Source organism: Erinaceus europaeus, unplaced genomic scaffold, assembly GCF_950295315.1.
Source record: "Erinaceus europaeus unplaced genomic scaffold, mEriEur2.1 scaffold_815, whole genome shotgun sequence".
Taxonomy (NCBI): domain Eukaryota; kingdom Metazoa; phylum Chordata; class Mammalia; order Eulipotyphla; family Erinaceidae; genus Erinaceus; species Erinaceus europaeus.
Genome location: NW_026647979.1, coordinates 1 through 24,535, shown reverse-complemented (window position 1 = coordinate 24,535; position 24,535 = coordinate 1). Strand labels below are relative to the sequence as shown.

Below are 24,535 nucleotides of genomic sequence, written 5' to 3'. Positions count from 1 at the left end.
GGGGCCCACAAAGGGATCCATTATGTTGTTCACAATGGAGATAACCAGTGACAGTGGAGAGAGGGATCTGTTAGAGGTCTAGGCCCATCATGTCTGTGTGGGACTTCCTGATTAGGGCCCCCAGGTAGTGGGGTGGCCTGGTAGTGACTAAAGAGTCATCATTAAAGTATTCTGGTCTCTTATCCTTATTCAGCTTTTGTAGTCCTTACTTTGTCTGACAAGGTTAGTTTTGGAGTGATTGAGAGAAGTGTAATAGGAAATAGATGAGAAGGGTATCTAGGTCTAAGTAGAAACTATTTCATTATGTACTTTATGGTATCTTTTAAGGTCTTTCTACTTGCTTGCTGCATTTATTGACTCACTGCAAACTATTGTGGACTTTCGCTTTAAGGTATATATTTTCCCCTAACTTATGGATACATGTGTACATATGCCCTATCTCATGGGCCCTGGTCTGTTCTAGGTTTTGAGGTTTTATTAAGAAGTGAACCACCTAAAATGGAATTAAAGAGTCCTATGAACTAGGAAGAGTCTCACCAGAGTAATGAAGCTGAAGAGTTGATATTCACTCTAGTGGTGGGAGAAGGTGTGGATTTGGAGAATGGGGTAGGCAATATAGAGGAACCTGGAATGTAAGATGGATGATGAATGACAGGAAATGCTTAGACAGACTATTCTTTTAGGGTGGTAGTAACAACGTGAGGGCAAATTTATACTATAGCAAAAAAGGAAAAAGAAATTGTGGTGCATCTGGTTAACTGCTCACATTACCATGTGCAAGGACCCAGATTTAAGTCCCCAGTTCCCACCTGCAGGGGGAAAAGCTTCATGAATGGTGAAGCAGGGTTGCAGGTCTCTCTGTGTCTCTTTCCCTCTCTACCTCTTCCTCCCCTCTTAATTTCTCTCTGTCTTTATCCAATAATAAATAAACATTTTTTTAAAAAGTAAAAAAATTGTGTCTTGATATAAGGAGATCCATGAGGATTGAAGAAGGATCACCTCTCCCATGAAAAGAGAACTTATAAAGATGTTTCCACCATATGAATTCTTTACTTTTTTTTTTTTTTTGCTAGGTTCCCACCATCACAGTGTCTTACACCTAAGGTGTTACATGCCTAAATGGACAGAGAAAGAAATAATTTTTCTTTGAGTGTAAAGAGGAAAAATCACTTTACTATTTACTTATAATTTTCAATCTCTTTTTCTGTTGACAGTCATGTCCTAAGTAGAGTATTCCACAGAGTGTTTTTGCTCATGAGCATGGGCACTTGGACATGAAAGTATGTGCTACTGTCTAAGATACAGCCTGACAATCTTTGAATCAAACTTTGAGGAGGCAAAAATATTTTTTAGTAAATTTACTTTCACATGTCTATTTTGTTTGAAACATAGTACTCCAGAATATTTTGTGGACAAACATCAAAGTTAACTGGAAAATCAAGATAACACCAGGATAGACTCTCAACTCTTCTCTTCTCTATTTCTCCATAGAGAATTTTACCAAGCCAACAGAGGAATTGTACCCCTTTGCTCTCAGTGATGTGGAGAGAGGGGAAGAAGTCTGTAATCTGGCTAGTGGTGTCAGATTGAAAAACATGTCACCACCAGCCTCATTAAAAGGTAAGGAGGAGGGAGTGCCCTATAGAGTTCATACATTATCATGCTTGAGGACCCAGAGTTAAGCCTGTGGTCCCCACCTGTAGAGGGGAACCTTCATAAGCAGTGAAGCAGTGCTACAGGTCTCTCTCTCTTTCTCCCCCCACCCACCTTTCCTCTCAATCTCTGTCACTAGTAAATAATTGAATAACTAAGATTAAGTTGGTTAATTACAAAACTAATTTTTACCAAGTCACAAATAAAAACAAATGTTTAGGATGACATAGAAACACCTCAAAGTTTGCAGTCTTCAAAAGAGCTTTCATCCACTATGCCTATTATAACAGGAAGGTAGCTAGTTTAAATATTACAATACTATGGTGGCACATTGAGAAAGTCTAATTTCATGACTATAATGTAATATAAGGTCATCCTGGCCAAAGCATCTAGGAAGCCACATGAGCTTCAAATTTAGATGAGAAGGTGGGATAGGAGCCAGTAACTCTGACTTGAGGTTATGAGCATAGAGAAAATAATGTCACGGGGCTGGGTGGTGGCACTTCTGGTTGAGCACACATATTACAGTGCACAAGGACCCAGGTTCAAGCCCCAGTCCACACCTGTAGGGGAAGACTTTGCAAGTAGTGAAACAGGGCTGCAAGTCTCTCTCTCTCTCTCTCTCTCTCCCTCTCTCTCTCTCTCTCTCCTCCCCTCCCTCCCTCCCTCCTCATACCTCTCAATTTCTGGTTGTCTCTATACACTAAATAAAGATAACAAAAAAAAAATAAGGAGAAGAAAATGTCACAAGGATAAAGGAGTCTCTGGGAACAGAGGGAGGCTCCAGGAGAAAGAGTAACCAATGGAGATGGAACATAGGACTGGAGAGGTCAACCTAGAACAGAAGGGCAGGTCTGTTTATCCTGATTGTGGGTTTACATAACAACTTCTCCCTCACACCTTTGTCACACTTTTGACAAATGGGAACACTGAGAAATGGAGCTTATCCTTGACCACATACCATGTGGTGTTAGATCACAGCTTCTGCATCTTTTGTCCTCTTGGGATAAATGTCATCATGAAGCCAGTCCTAAATAGGTAAGAAGAGGAACTACAGATCAAGACATTTGTCTCTCTGGGAATACATCAGATCAGCTTTCCCAAGTCATGGTTTCCTCCCTACAGAAATCTCTCTGGTGCAACTGGATAGCATGAGTCTTTCTCATCAGATGCTGGTGAGGTGTGCAGCCATCATCGGCCTGACCTTCACCACTGAGCTGCTGTTTGAGATCCTCCCCTGCTGGAACATGAAGATGATGATTAATGCCCTGGCCACACTTGTGGAGTCCAATGTCTTCAATTGCTTCCGAAACAGCAAGGAGCTCCATCTGGCTCTCAAGCAGAATACGGCCTCACATGAGGTGAACTATCGCTCTCTGTCACTGAAACCCACTGCAGGAACGGGTGAGTAGTAAGCAGAAAGGGCCCACTTCCTCTAGAGAAAGGTATTTCTAGATGGAGAGCTGATGGACACCAACCTGCAGCTACTGACTCCTGCTCACTCACTGCCTTCTGCTCTCTCTAGTCCATGGCGAGGAGGAAGAGCTCCGTGAATTGGAGAGCCAGGTGATTGAGTGCCACATCATCCGCTTCTGCAAACCTATGATGCAGAAGACAGCCTATGAGCTGTGGCTCAAGGACCAGAAGAAGACCATGCACTTGAAATGTGCCCGCTTCTTGGAAGAAAATGCACACAGATGTGACCACTGTCGGAGTAGGGACTTTATCTCCTACCATCACTTCACAGTGGACATCCGGCTCAATACTCTAGACATGTATACCATCCAGAAGATTATCAGGTCCCGTGGATTTCAAAGTAAATGCTCATCTTTCATACTGGTTTTTCAGTATAGATTAGTGTTGTCTGTTCCTGGAGGTATGGAAGTAAAGACTCTGGAGGAGAGGGTGTGAACTCAGTGGGGTACCCAGTGAGTATAGGTCCATAGAAGTAGGGGAGAACTGAGAGGAATGTGCTGCTGAGAACCACTCTCACTGTAAAATTGGCAAAGGATTTGAAGATAAAGACTCTGGCACCCCCCACTCCCTCCCCCCAAAAAAAGGATATCCAAAGGGATAGAAATCCAGTGTCACTCACACTAAAGAATAGAATCCAGGGGACTGGAGTCTGATGGAATAATGTGTGGGCAAAGCAAGGTCTGTGAGGAAGTCATGTTTCTTAGAAGATGTTTCTGTCAAAGTGTTGTCATTTTGATAATCTAAACTGAAACCAAGTCTCATAGAGACAGATTAGGATTGGGAGAAAATTAGCCAAAGTTAAGCAGACTACTGTCCAGTCATGTTCACAGGTAAACAATGAATACAAGGGTGCTCACTCCTTTTAAAGGAACTTTCTAGAAATCCTTACCAACACTTCCTCTTATATCTCATTGGCCAGAACTTAGTCACATAGTTATGTCAGTTTCAAGAGAAGCTGAAAAGTACTGCCCTGAGTAATATTAAAGTATTTTCTTATAAAGAAAAAAAGGACTTTTGGTGGTGAGCTTAATGTATCATCACATATTGACTTTCAATGATGCATACCAAAAACTTCAATATAATATTAGTTCAACAAAAAGAAAGAAAAGGAAAAGGGGGCAATGAAAAATTGATAGGAAGTCAGCAGTTTCTGCCACAGTGATCTGACTTGTGCTTATAAAAATGGACTCTGTCTTAATAGGGAGGACAGAAGAAATTAGGAGGGGAGAAGTGTGAGGAGACCAGTTTTTCACAGTTGTCCAGATAAATATTTGGTGATTGATGAGGGTGGAGCCATGGTAAAGATGAGTGAAGGAGATGAAATCATCTTAGTGGGGCAGGGCTGAGGGAAAGAAAAGTATCAAGGAAATAGCCTAGATTTTGGTCTTAGAAAAGTGAAGCTTTGTATGTACTATCTGTGGAGATAAGGAAAACATAGGTAGGTAGATACAGGTTTGTGGACGAGATTCCAGAGTCCTGCTGGGATCATGCTATTTTTCTTTGTTGCCAAAGAGACATTTGGATATGCCAGTCTATAGTTAAGAGATATCAGAGCTTAGAGCTGAAAGTTGAAACCCACCAACTTATAGATGGAATTTAAAATTAAGTGAAGCAGTTCACTTAATCAACAGCACACTGCTTTGGCCTGTGTATGACCCAGGTTTGAGCCTGGTCCCTGCCACATTGAAGGAAGCTTTGGTTCTGTGGTATCTCTCTCCCTCCTCTCTCTCTCTCTATCTTTATCTCTATCTTCTTGTTTCTATTTAAAAAAATTAAAATTAAAGTCATGGGCAGATGGAATTACCTATAGAGAAACTTAGACCAGGAAGGGAGTTCAGATCAAAAGCAGCATATGAATCTTTGGAATATTGTCAAGGTACAAGAGTTAGCAAAGAGGACAGCTGAGGAGGAAGGAACCAAAGCAGTGGGGTTTGCAAAAGACAGGGGAAAGAGGACATTTTTGCCTTGAAGAGGAATAGTAAGATGCTAACAAAGATGTGACCTTTGAATTTAGTAACATAGTGTCTCCTGGAAACTGTGATGAGAGGTATTATAAAGGAGGAGGATAGAAACATCATTTACACCTCCCTAGAACAGACTGCCTATAGATGACTGGGATGAATTGAGAAATCATAATGGACAGATACAGGACAGACAGTTTCTTGAACCTTCTTAAATGCACCAAGTGAATGGAATTATTCCCTATTTATAACTTGGGAAAATAATAAAGTACTGTGTCTGGTCATAGGAGATACTTGAGAGTACAGTTTAGATCGAGGAACCCATTCATCCTTAGATAGTGTAACAAAGATGACAAATAAGGACTGCATGGCAGTTTGTGGGCACATGCTAGCTGGTAGGATAGTTTTGGGGTGAGGCGGGGCAATGATTCAGCAAGAAGGCTACAATTAACTGATTTTTATAAATTAAACGAACTACAGAGGAAAGTATTTGCCATGGATCCAAGGAGACCAGGGTTCTAGCCCTTTATCATTCAAAAGATAAAAGATTTGAGACAAGTCTTTTCTATTTGCTAGAATTCTTCAATCTCTCTGAGTGGAGAAGTATTTAAATCTGTAAAGACCATTACAGGATTGCCAAAACTATTAAAGTATGCATAGACTGGAGACTTTGAACTTAATGTTCCTTAGTCTTTCAGTTATCCTTGAGACATGACATTTAAATGTCTGCACTAAAAATCAATTTCATTCCCTTTGAGATCAATTATTCATAGTGGTAGTCATTGCAGGATTAATGAGTATGTTGTTATCCATGACAAATAACATGGCTTACCACAGTAGAATGACCCTTTATTTCCTGTACATGTAACAGTCCAAGATGTTCTGACAAATGATTTTGACACAGTGACCCAGGTACCTTGCTCCTTTTGTCTTGTGGTTACAATCACCTTACATCTTCAGAATTATTTGCTTTCTTGTGAAAATGATGGGGTAAAGAAGACATCCAGCTGTCTCAGTTCAGGAGACATTTATTCCTTCTAACTCCATTTTCAAATTGAACATGATACTTCACTAAGATGCAGTGGGGAGTATATTTCCTACTGGGTAGAATAACTCTATAGCAATCAAGAGTTTCTTATGAACATCACATCTTTGATGTGGATCATTTCCAAGGCCCATCCAACTTGTTTGTTTATTCCCTAGCTAAAGAAGAAACTACCTTTCTCCAAGCAGGGCTTCCTAAGAAAACACAATTACTTTCTGAAGACTTCAGGTACAGGCACAGGTCACTGTAGAGTAAAAGCAATTGTTTTTAAACATAGAACAGCTGCTGTAGTAATTGTTCTGCTTCACACTTTTGATCTCTTGGATACAAATGGGGAGATATCATGGTTATGCATGGTGGTTTTGACAGTTGCATGCACATCAGGTTTATTTTATAAGATACTGTGATTTTCACTCTTATAGCTATATTAATAGTGTATATATGGCAAATGAACAGGTCTAGCTTAATTTAGCTATATCCTGTGGGGGAAGGAATCATCTGTTGCTTCTCACTATACATTAGGCCTCTTACCTTACTCTTCTGTGAGTTTCTAAATATATTATCCTGTCAAAAGCTATATTACCTCTATAAGTTATTCCTATTTACTTCTGCATTTGGACAGTTCTGAAGACATAAGAGATATGATCTTGAGTTTCTTTGACAACACTATAGCAAAAATGAAGATGCCTCAGGAAGATATCATCCCCCTGGAATCCTGTCAGTGTGAGGAAATCCTTGAGATGGTTATCTTGCCTCTAGCCTATCATTTTTTGGCTTTGGGTGAAAACAACAAAGCCCTATATTACTTCTTAGAAATCACATCTGCATACCTCATCCTTGGTGATAATTATATGGTAAGATGTCATAGCTTAGATCCACAGTTTATAAGTTAAACCATTAGAGACAACAATAAGGCTCAGTTATCTCAAGTGTAGTTTACATTCCCAAAAGTAAAAAAAAAAAAAAGTACAGTTGACCCTTGAACATCACAACTCTAAGCTGTGTGAGTTCATTTCTGCTTGTATTTTTCCAATTCCTCCACTTCCTCACTCTCCTCAATGTGAAGACGACAGAATAAGGACCTCTAGGTCTTTAAAGGATTTTCTTAATACATTTTTTTTCTCATGTTTGGGCAGTGGCACACCTGTTAGAGCTCACACATTGCCATGCACAAGGACCCAGGTTCAAGCCCCCAGCCCCCACCTTCAGGGGGAAACTTCATGAGAGGTGAAGCAGTCCTGCATATGTCTTTCTGCCTCTCTCCCTCTTTTATCTCCCCTCTCCTCTATCAATTTCTCTCTCTACCCAAAAAATTAATTAATTAAAATATTTTCTATATCTTAGTTAATCGTAAAAATATAGCACATACAACATATGACATACAAGCAAGATGCTCAGAGACTATGAGTTGGAAAGGATTCTTGTCAATAGCAGGCAGTTAGTAAAGCTTTAGGGATGCTAAAGTTACAACCTCACAGATGCCCCTAGCTCCTATATTGTCCAAGGATCACCTGTGTTTATGTTAAAAATGAAAGTCTAGTGGTCCAGGAGGTGGCACAGTGGATAAGGCATTGGGCTCTCAAGCATGAGGTCCTGAGTTCAATCCCCAGCAACACATGTACTGGTTCTTTCTCCTATATTTATCATAAATAAACCAAGTATTTTTTTTTTTAAAAATGAAAGTCTTCTGTGCAGACAGATGAGATAGGGATATGTGGCCAGCTGCAGGAAGAGAAGGTTTAGGTAGCCCTAGGGTCAACTTGGTGGACCTTTGCACACACCCCCACTTCACTATTCAAGCAGCAGCCAACATTCAAGAAGACAATGATGGAAAGCAAAGCCCAGGTACTAACTCAGAATATTCCATTTATACCCCCACTCCCATCAGAGAAAATCTGATAGAAGCAGAGATAAAGGCACCTGTTTTCCCTCCTCCTGCCTTCCATTCACCCCTCAGGTATGAGATGTGACTGTTCACCTCATCTGATCCTACTCTTCAGTCTTGACTATTCCTCAGCATTCACATGTGCCACAACTCTCCTATCTAACACTGTCTTCAGAGGCTGTGGATGAGAAGAATGAGAAGAGTGGATTAGCACACTCCCCTCCCATTCTTCTTCAACTTCTCCAAGATGGCCCTAGCAAAAAATAAATAAATAAATAAAATAAAAAGTGTCCTTAATTCATTCTAAAGGTAGAGACTGACTCCTGTGTGAGCACACTCTCATGGGTTAATCGCTAGAAACGGTTGGTGGTGGAAAGTGGTGCAAGTGACAGTGACTCAAAAAGAGGAAATGGCTTTGGGGGAATGTCAGGTAAAGTGACTTTGCAACAATATAGAAAAGAACAAGAGTTGTAGATTTGTCTTCTAAAATAAGTGACCCAGGAGAAAAGTGGGCAAGAAGGCATCTATTTCTTTAGCAGGGACTTTGTCCCTTCAGCTCCTGTGTGAGTTGGAGGTCATCATGGTGAGTAGCTGATGTGGAGGGATAGTTGAGGCTCTGAGTGCCTCCTGCTTCTCTTCTTTAATTTTCTGGGAGTGATGTCCCTTTTTGGTTTGGTCTCTGCTGACTGCACTCTATTGCTTGTGCTGGTTGCAGGCATACATCTATCTGAATGAGGGAGAGAGGCTGCTGAAAGCTCTGAAGAAGGAAAAGTCTTGGAGTCAGACTTTTGAGTCAGCCACCTTTTATAGCCTCAAAGGTCAGGTAAGAAGCCATGAAAATACCTCCCCTCTTTATTTGCTTCTGGGATTTCCACATAAAGAAAAATAGTCAACTTCACCATCTGCATCTTACACACACTCCTTTTCTGGCCCTACTGTAACTTTTCCCCAAGAATTAAAAACCTCATCCCATGGACTCACACTTCTCAGCATCACTCACTAGTGTGGTCACCCTCCTTGCCTTCACTGTTGACATCTTTATGGGATGCTTTCCCAACAACCTTTAAAAGTAGACATGAATGGGTAAGCATTTTTTCAGAGGTCAATGGTTTAGAACAAAGGTGTTAAATTCTAGTCATTCAACTATCCTTCTGTGTAGACGTCAAGCAGTTTCCTGTGCCAGGCACAAAGCATTGTTTCTGGGCCACAAATTACCTTTCTGGTTAAAATTTTCACAAATATGCAGTGCTGGAATATCGTATTAAAGTCTGGTATCTCAGCTCCACCACCACCCCCCCTTCCTTCTCCCTGCAGATCTGTTTTAATATGGGCCAGATGGTGCTGGCCAGGAAAATGCTGAGGAAGGCCCTGAAGCTGCTCAATCGTGTCTTCCCTTATAACCTCGCCTCCCTGTTTCTCCAGATTCACATTGAGAAGACTAGACATGCTTATTATGTGAACCAGCAGGTCCATGAGACCACACCTCCTGGGTAAGGAAGGGACTAGTGAGAATTGGGTTTCCTTCACTCTTTCACTTTTCCTCTCCCAGGAGAGGCCCTCACTCAATCTAGAGTTGGCCCCAAGTTCAAGCCTCTAAGGATGTTGGAGAGTCTGGTGGCTGGCAAGCTAGTGTCTAGATGGATTACCTCCAAACATTTCACAAGCAGTTTATTTCTTCAACTCATAGAGACTAAGACTAAGACCCCAAACTTTCTCTGAAGGTAACCATCCTTTTCCCATGGTTACCCCCAACACCAGAGGGTCCCAACCTCTGAAACATTTCATTCTGCTGTTCTATTTCTGGGAGTCCTAGGGTCCCCTCTGAGCCAGTTGGGTGCTGGTCCACACAGTGGACATGAATTTCAGGGTATGGGAACCATCAACAAATCAGAAAAAGACAGGTACAGAGTAAAAGGCAGAAGTATATACACAGAGGGGGCAGGGCGGTAGTGTAGCAGGTTAAGCAAATGTGGCATGAAGTGCAAGGTCTGGCACAAAGATCCTGGTTTGAGCCCCCAGCTCCCCACCTGCAAGGGAGTTGCTTCACAGTCAGTGAAGCAAGTCTACAGGTGCCTTATCTTTCTCTCCCCCTCTCTATCTTGCCCTCCTCTCTCAGTTTCTCTCTGTCCTAGCCAACAACAACGAAAGCATCAACAACAACTACAATAATAACTACAACACCAATTAAAAAAAAAAAAGCAACAAGGGCAACTAAAGGGAAAATATATAAATAAATAGTTGTGAACTCAAAGAAATGAAAGGAGACCTCTGTGGTTGGAATACAATGATGAAACAGAAAGGTTAAAAAAAAAAAGTATATACCCAGACAAGTGACCACTGTCTGGGGGTCTTCTGGGCCTCTGTGCATCTTTCTTAGTTCTTTTTACCTATGAACTGCTGTAGGCCAAGCCTCCTTGGATATTTGGTCATCTGTGATTAGTCTAGCCCATTTAGATGGGCATATTGGGTAGTGAGAGTCCCAATTGGCTTGACATGAAAAAGGAGTTGTAGATTTCTAGTTTTTCCACATTGTTACAGTTTTCTTCAGTTTGGTGCCATCTGGAGTTCTTCTAGACAGAATTCCTATGCAGTATAACTTCATCCATTTTAGATTCTGCTATTACTTTCTTGTTCCTCCACTCTAACAGTCCCATACTGATTCCTATAACAGAACACCACACACAGGGTGGCTTCTCAACAGCAATTTATTGCTCACATCCCTGGAAGCCAGACTCTGATGTCAGGGCACCAGTAAGGGTGAATGAGAGAGCCAGACTACTGATTGTACCCTCACAAAGTGGAAGGGGAGCTCTGGAGTCTCTTTTATAAGGACACTAATCTCAAACAAGAGGGCTCCATCCTTATGACCTAATCACCTTCCAAAAGGCCCCACAATTCAACATATGAATTCGGAAGAGTACATTCAGATCATACCAAAATGTGATTTTTAAATAGGCTCAGTTTCATCTGGGAGCTTCTTCTGGTAGTGTATTAATAGAAAGGAAACAAAGGGGCTGGCTGTAGATGAAATGGAGTGGCGTAGTAGCTGTGAGACTTTTGAGTTGCTCATTAGTCTCTGCTTCACTATAGTGGGGAAAATCATTCTTCTGTATCACAGACCCATCAAAATAAAATGTGGAAAATGAAATAAAAGCTTTTTAAAATTTCTTTATTGGGGGATTAATGTTTTACATTAGTAAATACAATAATTTATACATACATAACATTTCTCAGTTTTCCACAAAACAATACAACCCCCGCTAGGTCCTCTGTCATCCTTTTTGGACCTGTACTTCCCCCACCCCCATCCCAGAGTCTTTTACTTTGGCATAATACACCAACTCCAGTTCAGGTTCTACTTGTGATTTCTCATCTGATCTTGTTTTTCAACTTCTGTCTGAGAGTGAGATCATCCCATATTCATTCTTCTGTTTCTGAATTATTTCACTTAACATGATTTCTTCAAGTTCCATCTAAGATGGGCTGAAAATGGTGAAGTCACCATTTTTAATAGCTGAGTAGTATTCCATTGTGTATATATACCACAACTTGCTCAGCCACTCATCTGTTGTTGGACACCTGGGTTGCTTCCAGGTTTGGGCTATTACAAATTGTGCTGCTAAGAACATAGGTATACACAAATCTTTTTGGATGGGTGTGTTGGGTTCCTTAGGATATATCTCCAGGAGAGGAATTGCAGGATCATAGGGTAGGTCCATTTCTAGCCTTCTGGGAATTCTCCAGATGGCTCTCCACAGAGGTTGGACCAATTGACATTCCCACCTGCAGTGCAGGAGGGTTCCTTTGACACCACAACCTCTCCAGCATTTGTTGCTTGCTACCTTTTATGATGTATGACATTCTCATAGGAGTGAAGTGGTATCTCATGTTGTCTTTATTTGCATTTCTCTGACATCAAAGACTTGGAGCATTTTTTCATGTGTTTCTCAGCCTTTTGGATCTCTTCTGTGGTGAATATTCAGTCCATGTCCTCTCCCCACTTTTGGATGGGGTTATTTGTTGTCTTGTTGTTGAGTTTGGCAAGCTCTTTATATATTTTGGTTATTAAACTCTTGTCTGACATATGGCATGTAAAGACCTTCTCTCGTTCTGTGAGGGGTCTCTCTCTTTGGGTATTGGTTTCTTTTGCTGTGCAGAAGCTTTTTAATTTGATGTAGTCCCATAGGTTTATGCTTGCCTTAGTCTTCTTTGTAATTGGATTCATTTCATTGAAGATATCTTTAAAATTTATGCGGGAAAGAGTTCTGCCAACATTTCCCTCTAAGTATCTGATAGTTTGTGGTCTAACATCCAAGTCCTTGATCCACTTGGAATTTCCTTTTGTGTTTGGTGAAATATAGTGGTTCAGTTTCATTCTTCTGCATGTTTCAACCCATTGTTTCCAACACCATTTGTTGAAGAGACTCTGCTTTCCCCATTTAATAGTCTGGGCCCCTTTGTCAAAGATTAGATGTCCATAGGTATGGGGCCTTACTTCTGGGCTCTCAATTCTATTCCACTGGTCAGTGTGTCTATTCATGTTCCAGTACCAAGCAGTTTTGATGACAATGGCCCTATAATAATACAATTTGATATCTGGGAGTGTGATGCCTCCAGTTCTGTTCTTTCTTTTGGCAATTCTAAGTCTTTTTCTGGTCCCAGATAAACATTTGTAGCATTTTTTTTTCTACTCTCCTAAAAAATGTGGTTGGGATCTTGATGGGGATAGCATTACATTTATAGATTGCTCTGGGTAGTATATTCATTTTAATGATGTTAATTCTACAACCCATGAACATGGAATTTCTTTCCACTTTTTTTGTGTCTTTTTCAATTTCCTTGTGTAGTGACTCATAATTTTCAGTATACAAGTCTTTCACTTTTTAAAAATTTTATTTATTTTCCCTTTATTTTCCCTTGTTTTTATTGTTGTTGTAGTTATTATCATTGTTGTTATTGATGTCGTTGTTAGATAGGACAGAGAGAAATGGAGAGAGGAGGGGAAGATAGAGAGGGGGAGAGACACTTGCAGACCTGCTTCACTGCTTGTTAAGTGACTCCCCCTGCAGGTGGGGAGCCAGGGGCCTGTCCTTGCACTTTGTGCCACGTGCGCTTAACCTGCTATGTTACCACCCGACTCCCCTTTCACTTCTTTGGTTAGGTTTATTCCTAGATATTTTCGTGTTTTTGTTGCTATAGTAAAAGAAATTGATTTCTGGATTTCATCTTCTTCTAACTTAGTGTTTGCATAGATGAATGCCACTGACTTTTGAATGTTAATTTTGTAGCTTGACACCTTACTGTATTGCCTGATGATTTCCAAAAGCTTCTTGCTGGATTCTTTAGGTTTCTCTATGTATACTATCATGTCATCTGCAAATAGGCAGAGTTTGACTTCTTCTCTTCCAATCTGTATCCCTTTAATAACTGCTCCTGACTGATTGCTATGGCAAGAACTTCCAACACCATGTTGAATAGTAATGGTGATAGTGGGCAGCCCTGTCTAGTACCTGATCTGAGGGGAAATGCTTCCAGTTTTTCACCACTGAGTATAATATTGGCTTTAGGTTTGCTATATATAGACTCCACTATCTTGAGGAATTTTCCATCTATTCCCATTTTTTGTAGTCATAAAGGGATGTTGTATTTTGTCAAAGGCTTTCTCTGCATCTATTGATATGACCATGTGGTTTTGGTCTTGCTTTCATTGATGTGGTGGATCACGTTGATTGCTTTACATATATTAAACCAACCTTGCATGCCTGGGATAAACCCCACTTGGCCATGATGAACAATCTTTTGAATATACTGCTGTATCCAGTTGGCTAGAATTTTGTTCAGTATTTTAGCATCTGTGTTCATCAGAGATAATGGTTTATAGTTTTCTTTTTTTTAATTTATTTCTTTATTGGGGAATTAATGTTTTACATTCAACAGTAAATACAATAGTTTGTACATGCATAACATTCCCCAGTTTCCCATTTAACAATACAACCCCCACTATGTCATTTATCATCCTTCATGGACCTGTATTCTATAGTTTTCTTTTTTGGTTGTGTCCCTGTCTGCTTTTGGTATCAGAGTGATGTTGGCTTCATAGTAGCTGGAAGGGGGAGTATCCCTGTGTCTTCAATCTTCTGGAAGGCTTTTAAAAGTAAAGGTATTAACTCTTCCTTAAAGGTTTTGTAGAATTCATTTGTAAAACCATCTGGTCCAGGACTTTTATTCTTGGGAAGGTTTTTGATAACTTTTTCAATTTCATTAGCTGTTATGGGCCTGTTCATGTTATCTAATTCCTCTTTACTTAATTTTGGAAGTTGGTAGGTATCTAGGAAATCGTCCATTTCTTCCAGGTTCTCTAGCTTGGTGGTATTTACTTGTGTCTAAGTAAGGTACTTAAAGAGTTCACAGTTGTGGAAACTGACAGTTGTTTCAATATTATTTCAATCCCAGAGTTGGAGCACAGAGGCTGTTAAAAGCCTCTTTTGTTCTTCCCTGTAGGCTATGGGAGCCTGAGGGCTTGTCAACTATAAGTAGGCTTCTTAGCTTAATCACTCTCTCCTGACCAAGAGATAAAGCAGGGTGGGGGGAGAGATAGCACAGTGGTTATGCAAAAAGACTATCACACCCCAAGGATCCAAAGCTTCAGGCTCAATTCAATTTCTCTGCCAAGCTGGGCAGCACTGCTAGACCCTGTGAGTTTCTAAACAAGTCCTGTTTATAGTCTGTAATTTCTGAGGCAATTATTCACCATGTTCTAATCAGGAGGACAATATGGAAAGGCTATACAGGACCACTGCTAGGCCACTGAGGTGAAGCTCTTCTCCTGAGTTTCCTGGTCAGTTCTCTGTTCCCAGATGTCAGCACAGGGCCTCCCCCCTGCTGCTCCAGCCTCTGAGGGTAGTAGCAATGGAGACTCACAGTTGGTGAATCTTAGGGGAGTCCTCTCCTCTCCCTTCAGCAGTCTTTTTGTTGGTAAAACAGACTGGAGGTGGTGCCTCAACTGGTAAACTGCCGGACTGTTACCAGCTGCTCAATCTCTCCTTAGGCTCCTCCCTGTCCACGAGCCACACGTGTTTGCACTCACAGGTGGTTTGGTGGGTTCCTGAAGTCGTTCTAGTCCTGCCTTGTTGCAGTCCCAGGTGGTTTCCTTTGGTATTACTAGTTGACCTGGGAGAGGAGAGGAGAGAAACACAGCCACTGCTTCGTAGCTCCACCTCTGGAAGTCTCTGCTTTTTTTTTTTTTTTTTTTTTTAGTGTAACTCCATTTAACTAGCAGTGTTGAAGGGCAAGGGATTTACTGTAAATTATCATCACAAAGTAGGTGTTGCAGGTTCTGGTATTGCCAGTGTACAATTAAAATTACAGTGGTAACGATTATAATCACAAGTCATAATTGCTGCTTTTGTAATGTCACAACTACATTACAGCCATTTTCACTCACTTTCCTCCAACACGTCTGTCCTAATATGCAGTGAGGACTTGCCCTGTAAAGTTTCTGTTTTTCACTGGAGAAAATGAGTTCCATAAAAGTGAATGTGTGGATCAGTAAGGTGGCAGGCCCCAGACCCAAGTGGGTTTTAAGAACCTGTGTCCCTAGATAACTATCCCTTCTCTGTGCCCACATGTCTATCCTTTTACAGAAAAAAGAGGCTGGCACAACTCCATCTACAAACAACCTGTTTCTCCCTGCTCTGGCAGATCTACAACCTAAACTACTTTTTTCACTATAAGTACTATGGCCAGCTTGCTGCACTCATGCAGGTGAACACTGCTCTGGAGACACAAGACAGTTTCCAGGTAGGACTTTGTAGAGGCTTTCCAGTTTCTGAATTCTACCTGGATTTCAGTTCTTGAAATACAAACCTTCCTAGATAAATTGTTTTGCCCAGACTAACAGTTCTCTAACATTTTGGTCCCAGAACTACTTCATATTATTGAAGACCTCAAAAACCATCCTTTAAAAATGGGCTGTAGCTCTTGATGTTATCACATATGAAACCAAGTTATCTTTAAAATAATTAAAACATAAAAGTAAGAAATGTCTAACATAGGAATGCAAGCAACATTCTCATTCTCATTGAGATAAACCCCCATGTGTCCCCCCATTTTGTGTGTGTGTGTGAATGCTACTGAATGCAAAGGTTTGTTGCTTAGTGCTTGGAAGTCAATATTCAAGAGACAAGTATTGGTGAGAGGAAAACAGGTTGACTAACACAGATGCTAGTTATTTGAGAAACTGAAAGACCCCCTTTTTTAAAATCCTGTTCGGGGGGTCCTGGTGTGTGGTGGTGGGAAGTTGCAGACATCATACATCTGCAGACATCTATATTTATATGAGTAATTTTATTTTCTAAAAAAGAGTTATTCTTTAGCATTTTCCCTTTTCACCTTAATCTCTCAAGAGTACTTTGCAGATATCACAGAGACATCACAGAGAGATGAAAAATTGTACCTGTGAGTCAACAACTATTATAAACCATTAACCCCTTTCCATCCCCTCAATGAAGTGATTTTAAAAAAAAAAAACATGTGATTTCAGGGTAGGGTTTTAGGTTTTATAGGAATTGAAAAGGCAGGGAAGTTTATAAAAGGGGGCAGTATGCTGTAAAATGCTAAGATATCAGGTGCCAGGTCTTCTCTCATGTACCAGACATCTGTTTATTCAGTCCAGCCTGCAAAGTTGTCAAAAAAAAAAAAAACTAATTCAAAGAGGGCTGAGGAGACAGCATAATGATTATGCAAAGGACTTTCATGCCAGAGGGTCTGAGGTTCCAGGTTCAATTCCCAGTATCACCATAAACCAGATCTGAGTAGGGTTTTGAGGTAGGGGTAGGTGTGTGTGTATCTTTGTCTCTCTCATCAAAATAAATATGTAAAATATTTTTTAAAAATCTAAGATAATATTACTGTGTAAGACTTGCATCTAGAGGTCTTCATACTGGGCATCAGAGACCTCCTCCAAGGACATTTCTTCTCTGCTCTCTGCTTTCCATCTGCAACTGGTCCTGGTTTATCAGACACACATACACAGTTAGTGAAAGCATTTCTTTCCTAGTAGCTAAAAATAAGTAGAAATAACATGGAAGGGTTGGGAGACAGCATTATGATTATGCAAAATGACTTTCATATTTGAGTCTCTGAGAGCCCAGGCTTAATCCCCATCACCACCATGTGTGAAAGCTGAGCAGTGCTCTGGTGTCTTTCTCTCTGTATTTCTTCTCATTAAGTGATTAATAAAATAAAAAGAAATAATGTGGGAAAGCTGAAGTGAAGGCCATAGACAGAATTATGGGGTCCAGTGGTGATGCACTGGGTTAAGCGCACATAGTACAAAGTGCAGGGACCAGTGCAAAGATCCCAGTTTGAGCCCTCCCTCTCCCCACCTGCAGAGAGTTGCTTTCAATCGGTGAAGCAGATCTGCAGGTGTCTGTCTTTCTCTCTCTCTCTCTACCCTTTCTTTTCAATTTCTCTCTGTCCTATAGAGAAAAAAAAAAAAAAAGACCACCAGAAATGGCGAATCTGTAGTGCTGGCACCGAGCCTCAGCGACTGGAGGCAGAGAGAGAGAGGAAAATGGAGAGAAAGAAAGAGAATGAGAATTACTATGGAAGAAATAGCAGGGAAGTTCTAAGTGAAGGCCACAACTAGTGTGTGGTAATTACAATAAAAACAAAAATAGAATCTGACCTGTTTGGTTACAGGAACAGTGACAGGTAATAAGTTTTGCCAATACTTTTATGTATGACTTTATGGAAGACAGCTAAATTCTCAGTCTTTATGCCATTGTAAAGCATACCTCTCAAAAGTTCCACTCTTTTTTTTTTTTTTAGAAGATAAAGTAAATGACTCATACAAACATGGACAACCTGCATCAAAGATTTGATTGAACTAGTTAGCTAATGAAAGAATTAGTGTGGTGTGGGGGTAGGTAGCATAATGTTTATGCAAAGAGACTCTCATGCTTGAGGCTGTGAAGTCCCAGGTCCAATCCCCTGCACCACCATAAGCCCGAGCTGATAAATGCTCTGGTAAGGAAAAAAAAAAAAAAAAGTGAGATGTTTCAGTTAGTTCCAAGAAGAAATCTGTGTATGAATGGGTTAGAAAAAAATCATCAACATGCTCATCATTTTTAATGAGCCCATTTCAAGGTCTTTTACTAGTTTTACAGGCCCCTTGGAGATAATTGGTTTTCAGTTCTAGATCACCACAATGAAACATATATCAGAATACAGTGAGTCATACAAATTTTAGGGCTTCATTAAAAAAAATGGTTATTTAAAGAGTAAACAACTCCTTTTAAGTGTCCCAATTAATTTTATAACTAATCCAGACATTTAAAAAACAAGCATCTTTTGATTTAAATGATAAAATAATGATGAAATTAGCACTTTATAATAGTGAATTAAAATACCCCAGTAATACACAAAGTTGTTCTTCTCCATCAAATTTCCTCTCCAGACCCAACAAACAGGTAATTGCTCTGAGTGAAAATCCTCCCAAGTATTTTTGCTATGCAATCATATGTAAGCAAAAATTTCAAACTCTAGGACTCTGAGCAAGAGGAGTCTTCAAGTTTGTCATGGGTAACCCAGTAAATAGGTGTCAGAAATTCAGTTCTGCAATTAAATCAGTGGTAGACATGGGTCAGTGTCCTGGGTTTTCTGCTTTGGGGTCCATCTCCTCGAGGTCCTTCTCCCTACTCTGCCATTTCAGATCATTCAGGCATACCTGGAATACTCGCTGTACCACCAGTTGACAGGCCATGCCAGCCTGTGGTTCAAGTATGAAATCATGGCCATGGAGCAGGTCTACAACCTCCCTCTGAAAGGCGAGGGTATTGAGATTGTGGCATATGTGGCTGACAGGCTGAGCTACAACAAGTTCTTCATGGGCCACTTGGACTTGGCCTTTGACTTAGGTAAGGGCTGGCTGGGCTAGAAGAGACTTTCAGACACGTGACACCCAGGCATCCACTGGAATTGTACTCTTCCCAGGCTCTCGAGCCCACAAGATATGGTCTCTGCTCAGGAATCCTCACAAACACCGTCAAGCCCTCTGCTGGCTCAGTCAAACCCTCTTCCTGAAAGACAGGTATTTTTCTTAAAGAATCTTCCAAAATGTGAGGGGGAGGAAATTTTATTATCTGAGTGTTCTGACGGTAAGGTGGGGAAGGGTGTAGGATTTAAAGGAAATTGAAGTAACTAGTGGTCATCATCACTGGGTACCATACTGTCACATGTATCTTCTCTACTCTGGTTCCTCTGGCTGGTGGCTGGAGGAGATTCTGACACCCAGTCTCACTGTAGTTACTAGGTTGTACCAGTGCCAGATGGTAGGAAAAACAATCTGCAGAAGAGGCAAGTGTCCAGAGAACACCAAAACTGGACCCAAGGCCCAGGTCATCTGGTTACCCCAAGAGAGAAGTTATGAGAGAACAGTTGGATCCAAGGACCAGACAGGTTTAAGGGTGCAATTTAAAGTAAATTTCAGGGTTGTGTTTGGCCCCAAGTTACCAGGCAGCACAGAGACTAAGACAAGACAGAACTTTTTCCCTCTCTACCATATTTCATCTTCTTTCTTTTTGCTATAGACCCAGACAATTGATCCAGGTGCTGGGCTGGCTGTGGGATTTTTCCATAGCAGAAGAACACATCTACAGCAAGGCATTTTTTTATTTTATCTGCCTAGACATCATGCTTTATTCTGGTAAGCATGACTAGGACTTTGTTAAGAAATTGGGGGTGGGAGTGGCAGATGTCAAGCTTTGACATCACCAGACTTCCAGCTGGAAAGCAGTATGAGAATGGAGAACTCAAGTTAAGGAAAAATCTACATGATGTGAGAGCTACAAGGGCCCAGTAAGTAGAACTTAACCCAGAGGAGCCTCTAGGCAGAGGCTGTAGCAAAAGTATGGATGGTAGTGAGTGTCTATTCAAGGTGCTTGGAGACTCAGTGCTTTAAAATGCAGAGTTTATTGCTGATGGCATTTAACAGCCCAGGCTCTAGCAATAGTTTGTGATTTGGAAAACAAGTTTTCTTTTTTTATTTTTTAATTTATTTTTTATTTAAGAAAGGATAAATTAACAAAACCATAGGGTAGGAGGGGTACAACTCCACACAGTTCCCACCACCCAATCTCCATATCCCATCCCCTCCCCTGATAGCTTTCCCATTCTCTGTCCCTCTGGGAGTATGGACCCAGGGTCATTGTGGGTTGCAGAAGGTGGAGGGTCTGGCTTCTGTAATTGGGAAAATAAATTTTCTATAACTTCAGGTTCTACGCAGTAGGAAGCACACAATACATATTAAACTAGACAAGCCAACCTGGGCATTCTCTTCCCCAAACATGGCAGTGAAAGGGGGATTTGTTAACAAGGAAAGGCAAATGGGGAAGTGATATCTAACTACATCCAGGATGATTCTTTGAGTCAAACAGGGGAGGGGGCTATTGCTAACTCAGCTCCCACATGGCTGCTACCGTGGAATTGTGTCATATAAGCTGGGACTCTACAAACACCAGCAGTCATGTTCTGTTGCAATCCATAAGCCCCTCTCAATTTATAAAGGAATCAGGAAGTCAATCCCTACCCCACATGTAGTAGGAATGGGAATATTTTCTCCAGGAATCCACTAGACCAGAAAGATGACTCCCCTCAACCCTAGCAACACTTCACACTCCTCTCTCTTTCAGGCTTTATTTACAGGCCATTTGAAGAATGTTTAGAATTCATATGCCAAAATGAAGACAACAGAATCCTTAGGTTCCAAAGTGGGATCCTCTTGGGACTGTATTCATGTACTGCTCTCTGGTAATAATATGTTATAAATAAAAACCCCAGTTTTCAAAATGTTGAATCCTGGAGAATTGTTTGATCAAAGACAATTTTAAAGTGAAAAAAAGTAAAATTATAACTGATACCCGAGGCACGTGGAAAATGTCAGATAGGTTTACACTGTGGGGACCACCAAGTTCCTTTTCCTCCACCAAAGTCCAAGCCAAAATGCTGTCTCCCTTGCATTCAGGGTGACATGTACAAGTGGTGAATGTCATGATATGCTAAAACAGACCTGCATCAGAAGTATTTGCTTCTGAGGATGATTGGGGTCTTTGGGAGACAGATACATAGTACCATTTTCCCACCCTCCATCCTTCAAGATCTAACATAAGGGAGGCTTTGCTGGGAGAGCTGCTATTTGAGACTGTGGCTTAATATGTGGATATGTGGACAAAAGGAATTCCTAGTGACTCCAGGATTAGATCTGCCTCCTTAGCAGGCAGCCCTGGAGAGCTGGGTCTCCTCCCATGCTCACTGGAACCTGACTGGCCCACAAGGTTCAGAAGGGCAGCTATATGGGCTTAATACCCCTTCCCCCTCACTCCCCAGTCACCAGCCAAATAAGTCACCCCTTATCCTGGATTAAGTGAGCGTGGTCTACAGAGACATTAGAGTTTCCACCAAGGGATCTCCCTAATTCTGAAGGAAATTTCCAGATGAAGAAGTATTTCCCTGGCACTTCACCAACCCACTAAAGCCTGAGGCTCAATTCCTTTAATTTGGTTTATAGCGCAGTAGCCCGGACCTTGACTTCAATAAGGTAGTAAAGTACTGAATACTAACTTCTACTGTTACCCCAGCAGCTATTATTCTACCTCCATCTCAAATTACATATGCAGAGATTTTGGTAGTGAGATTAAATGACAATATGGATTTATTTCTATATAAATCACCACAACTAGAGCAGTTCCACATTTTGAGTATCAGTTCTCTTCTAGGAATAGTAGCCTTAAACATGTGCAAGCCCCTAAAAACCACCAAGAAAAACAAAAGTCCTTGGAAAAAATGAAAACCCAAAAGTTAACCCTTGCCAGTTAAAATCCAGAGAAATCAAAATTCAATGTCAAATTCACTTGCCCCCATGATTCATTAAGTGTAAGAAAAAAGTCATGCTAGTTTCCCATTCTACCATGGTTGACCCAGGGAGTTCTGTCAGCAGCTGTGACCATTTCTGATGCTTTCCTTACTTGGTAAGCATTGGAATCTCATGGAAAGCTTCTAAACAATGATCCCTGGCCCCTCCCTGGAGCCTGTGATTCATGTGATCTATGTTGAAGTGCTAGTTTCCCAAGGCATACCCAGGAAATACTCTGGTTTCTCTTCAGATCATATAAATCTTTCACCTTTACCTTTCAGGGATGACTCTGGCCCATATTTTTAGTATTTGTATGTAACTTAACAGTGGGCATACTCTGGAAAATGCATGGGAAGATTTTGCTGTTTGTGTACTCATAAAGATAACTGCATAAACCTTCATAGTGTAGCTCACTGTACTGCACACTTAGGCTGTATAGGGACTACTGACATGTGTGTGACCCATCCTTGATGAGTGTCATTCTAGGGTGTATTACTGTATAGGCTTTGGTCATCTCTTTTTGGAATTAGAGCAATGCTTCAGGTCTTCCAATATATAGCTCCAAGTGTTTGACATGTATCACTTTTTAAGGAGTCCAAGAGCTAAATTATCCAAGTGTTTCCAAGAATTCTATTCCTCTCATACCATAAAAAAAAAAAAAATTCTAGTCATGATGGGCCAGGTGGTGGCACACCTGGTTGAGTGCACACATTACAGTGCACAAGGACCTGGGTTTGAGTCCCTGGCCCCCACCTGTAGGATGACATCTTTGCAAGTGGTGAAGCAGTCCTGCAGGTATCTCTCTGCCTCTCTCCCTCCCTCTCTCCAGTTTCCCTCTCAATTTCTGGCTGTCTCTATCCAATAAATAAAGATAATAATAATAATAATTCTAGTCATTCCTACTATCACCCCTTGTCCTGGGGGGAGGGGAAGGTACATTCCAAGGGTTAGGTACATCCCCTCTGGGGATGCCTGAACCTATGACTCATACCAAACCCTATATATACACTATTTTTATTTATTTTCCTTTTGTCGCCCTTCTTGTTTTTTTTTTATTGTTGTTGTAGTTATTGTTGTTGTTATTGATGTCGTTGTTGATAGAACAGAGAGAAATGGAGAGCAGAGGGGAAGACAGAGAGGGGGGGAGAAAGATAGACACCTGCAGACCTGCTTCACCGCCTGCGAAGCAACTCCCCTACAGCTGGAGAGCCAGGGGCTCAAACCGGGATCCTTATGCCAGTCCTTGCGCTTCGTGCCCCGTGCACTTAACCCACTGCGCTACCACCTGACTCCCCTCTATACTACTTTTTATTACACCTGCATACTCATTATCAAATTTAATCTACAAATTAAGCAATGCATATGTTGTAATGAAAGTAACATGAATGTGCTCTTTCAAAAGTTTTTTCTTGGGAGTCGGGCGGTAGCACAGCGGGTTAAACGCACATGGTGCTAAGCACAAGGACCTGCGTGTAAGGATCCCGGTTTGAGCCCCTGCTCTCCACATGCAGAGGAGTCCCTTCACAGGCGGTGAAGCAGGTCTGCAGGTGTCTATCTTTCTCTTCCCCTCCTCTCTCCATTTCTCTCTGTCCTATCCATCAACAACAACTACAACAACAAAACAACAAGGGCAACAAAAGGGAAAATAATAATAAATTAAAAAAAGTTTTTTCTTGTACATAATTCAAACTATGATTGACTCTGGGGTAATTGAAACCACAGATATGGGGGAAAGGTTGCTTTTGATTTCCTCCAGGTAGACAGATGGCAGGGCTGGGAGATAACACCTTTAGAGCAAGGTATTCCAGTAAGTTGGCTCATCCCAAAGGTGATACTGAATTTCCTTTTCCTTCTGTGATTATGCAGGTATGCCAGACTTCAGGAATGGGACAACTTTCACAATTTTTTCAACAGAGCTAAACTCCTTGTGCCTAGAAGAACACCGACAGCCCTGTACTACAAAGGTATTAGCAGGTACATGGAATGCCAAGTCTTATACCTTCAAAAGCAAATTGAGGAAAAGCGTGAGAATGCACAGGACAGTGGAGTTGAGTTGTTGAAGGTGAGGCGCAATCTCTTCTTTCCAGGGTAAAATACACCTTCCATGGATTTCTCTCCACGTACCAATGATTTTCTCTAGTTCTATAATTTTTACATGTTTATCCAATGAGTCATGCCCTTAATTTCATGGATAGGTTCTCAGAAACAATGACTTTAAGCAAAATACCAATTTGACTATAGTCTAATTAATATAAACAAGAGTTCAGGTCTTTGTTTATTTATTTATTTTTGCCTCCAGTTCTCTCTGGGGCTCAGTGCCTGCACTATGAATCCACTGCTCCTGGAGGCCATCTTTTTTTGTTGTTGTTGTTGCTGCTGTTGTTGTTGGATAGGACCAAGAAGTCAAGAGAGGAGGGGTAGACAGAGAGGGGCAGAGAAAGACATCTGCAGACCTGCTTCACCACTCATGAAGTCAACTCCCTGTAGGTGGGGAGTGGAGAGCTCGAACCAGGATCCTTGTGCTTATCCTTATGGTTTGCACTATATGCACTTAACTCGGTGCACTACCGCTCAGCTCCCTATTACTGTTATTTTATTCTTAT

The 24,535-nt window shown here is 41.1% G+C and overlaps 1 protein-coding gene and 1 non-coding gene across 3 annotated transcripts in view; both read left to right on the top strand.

Moving 5' to 3' along the window:
- Positions 1-24,206, top strand: part of LOC103118527 (adenylate cyclase 10) — a 44,718-nt gene extending 20,512 nt beyond the window's left edge. Inside the window, exons 7-19 of one of the 2 annotated variants that reach the window (XM_060184582.1) lie at positions 1,492-1,620; positions 2,779-3,057; positions 3,179-3,469; positions 6,294-6,363; positions 6,758-6,989; positions 8,736-8,843; positions 9,443-9,510; positions 15,664-15,820; positions 18,735-18,939; positions 19,016-19,112; positions 19,612-19,727; positions 20,713-20,830; positions 23,799-24,206. In XM_060184582.1, the coding sequence (XP_060040565.1) occupies positions 1,492-1,620; positions 2,779-3,057; positions 3,179-3,469; positions 6,294-6,363; positions 6,758-6,989; positions 8,736-8,843; positions 9,443-9,510; positions 15,664-15,820; positions 18,735-18,939; positions 19,016-19,112; positions 19,612-19,727; positions 20,713-20,830; positions 23,799-24,024 (2,096 nt within the window). In that variant the 3' untranslated portion in view covers positions 24,025-24,206. Of the gene's footprint in view, positions 1-1,491; positions 1,621-2,778; positions 3,058-3,178; positions 3,470-6,293; positions 6,364-6,757; positions 6,990-8,735; positions 8,844-9,334; positions 9,511-15,663; positions 15,821-18,734; positions 18,940-19,015; positions 19,113-19,611; positions 19,728-20,712; positions 20,831-23,798 lie in introns of both variants that reach the window. The other variant, XM_060184581.1, reaches the window with a different exon arrangement.
- LOC132536566 (small Cajal body-specific RNA 8) lies at positions 5,185-5,289 on the top strand. Its single transcript, XR_009548093.1, has one exon. It is a non-coding gene; the product is annotated as a small Cajal body-specific RNA 8 (non-coding RNA).
- Positions 24,207-24,535: the final 329 nt, after the last annotated feature.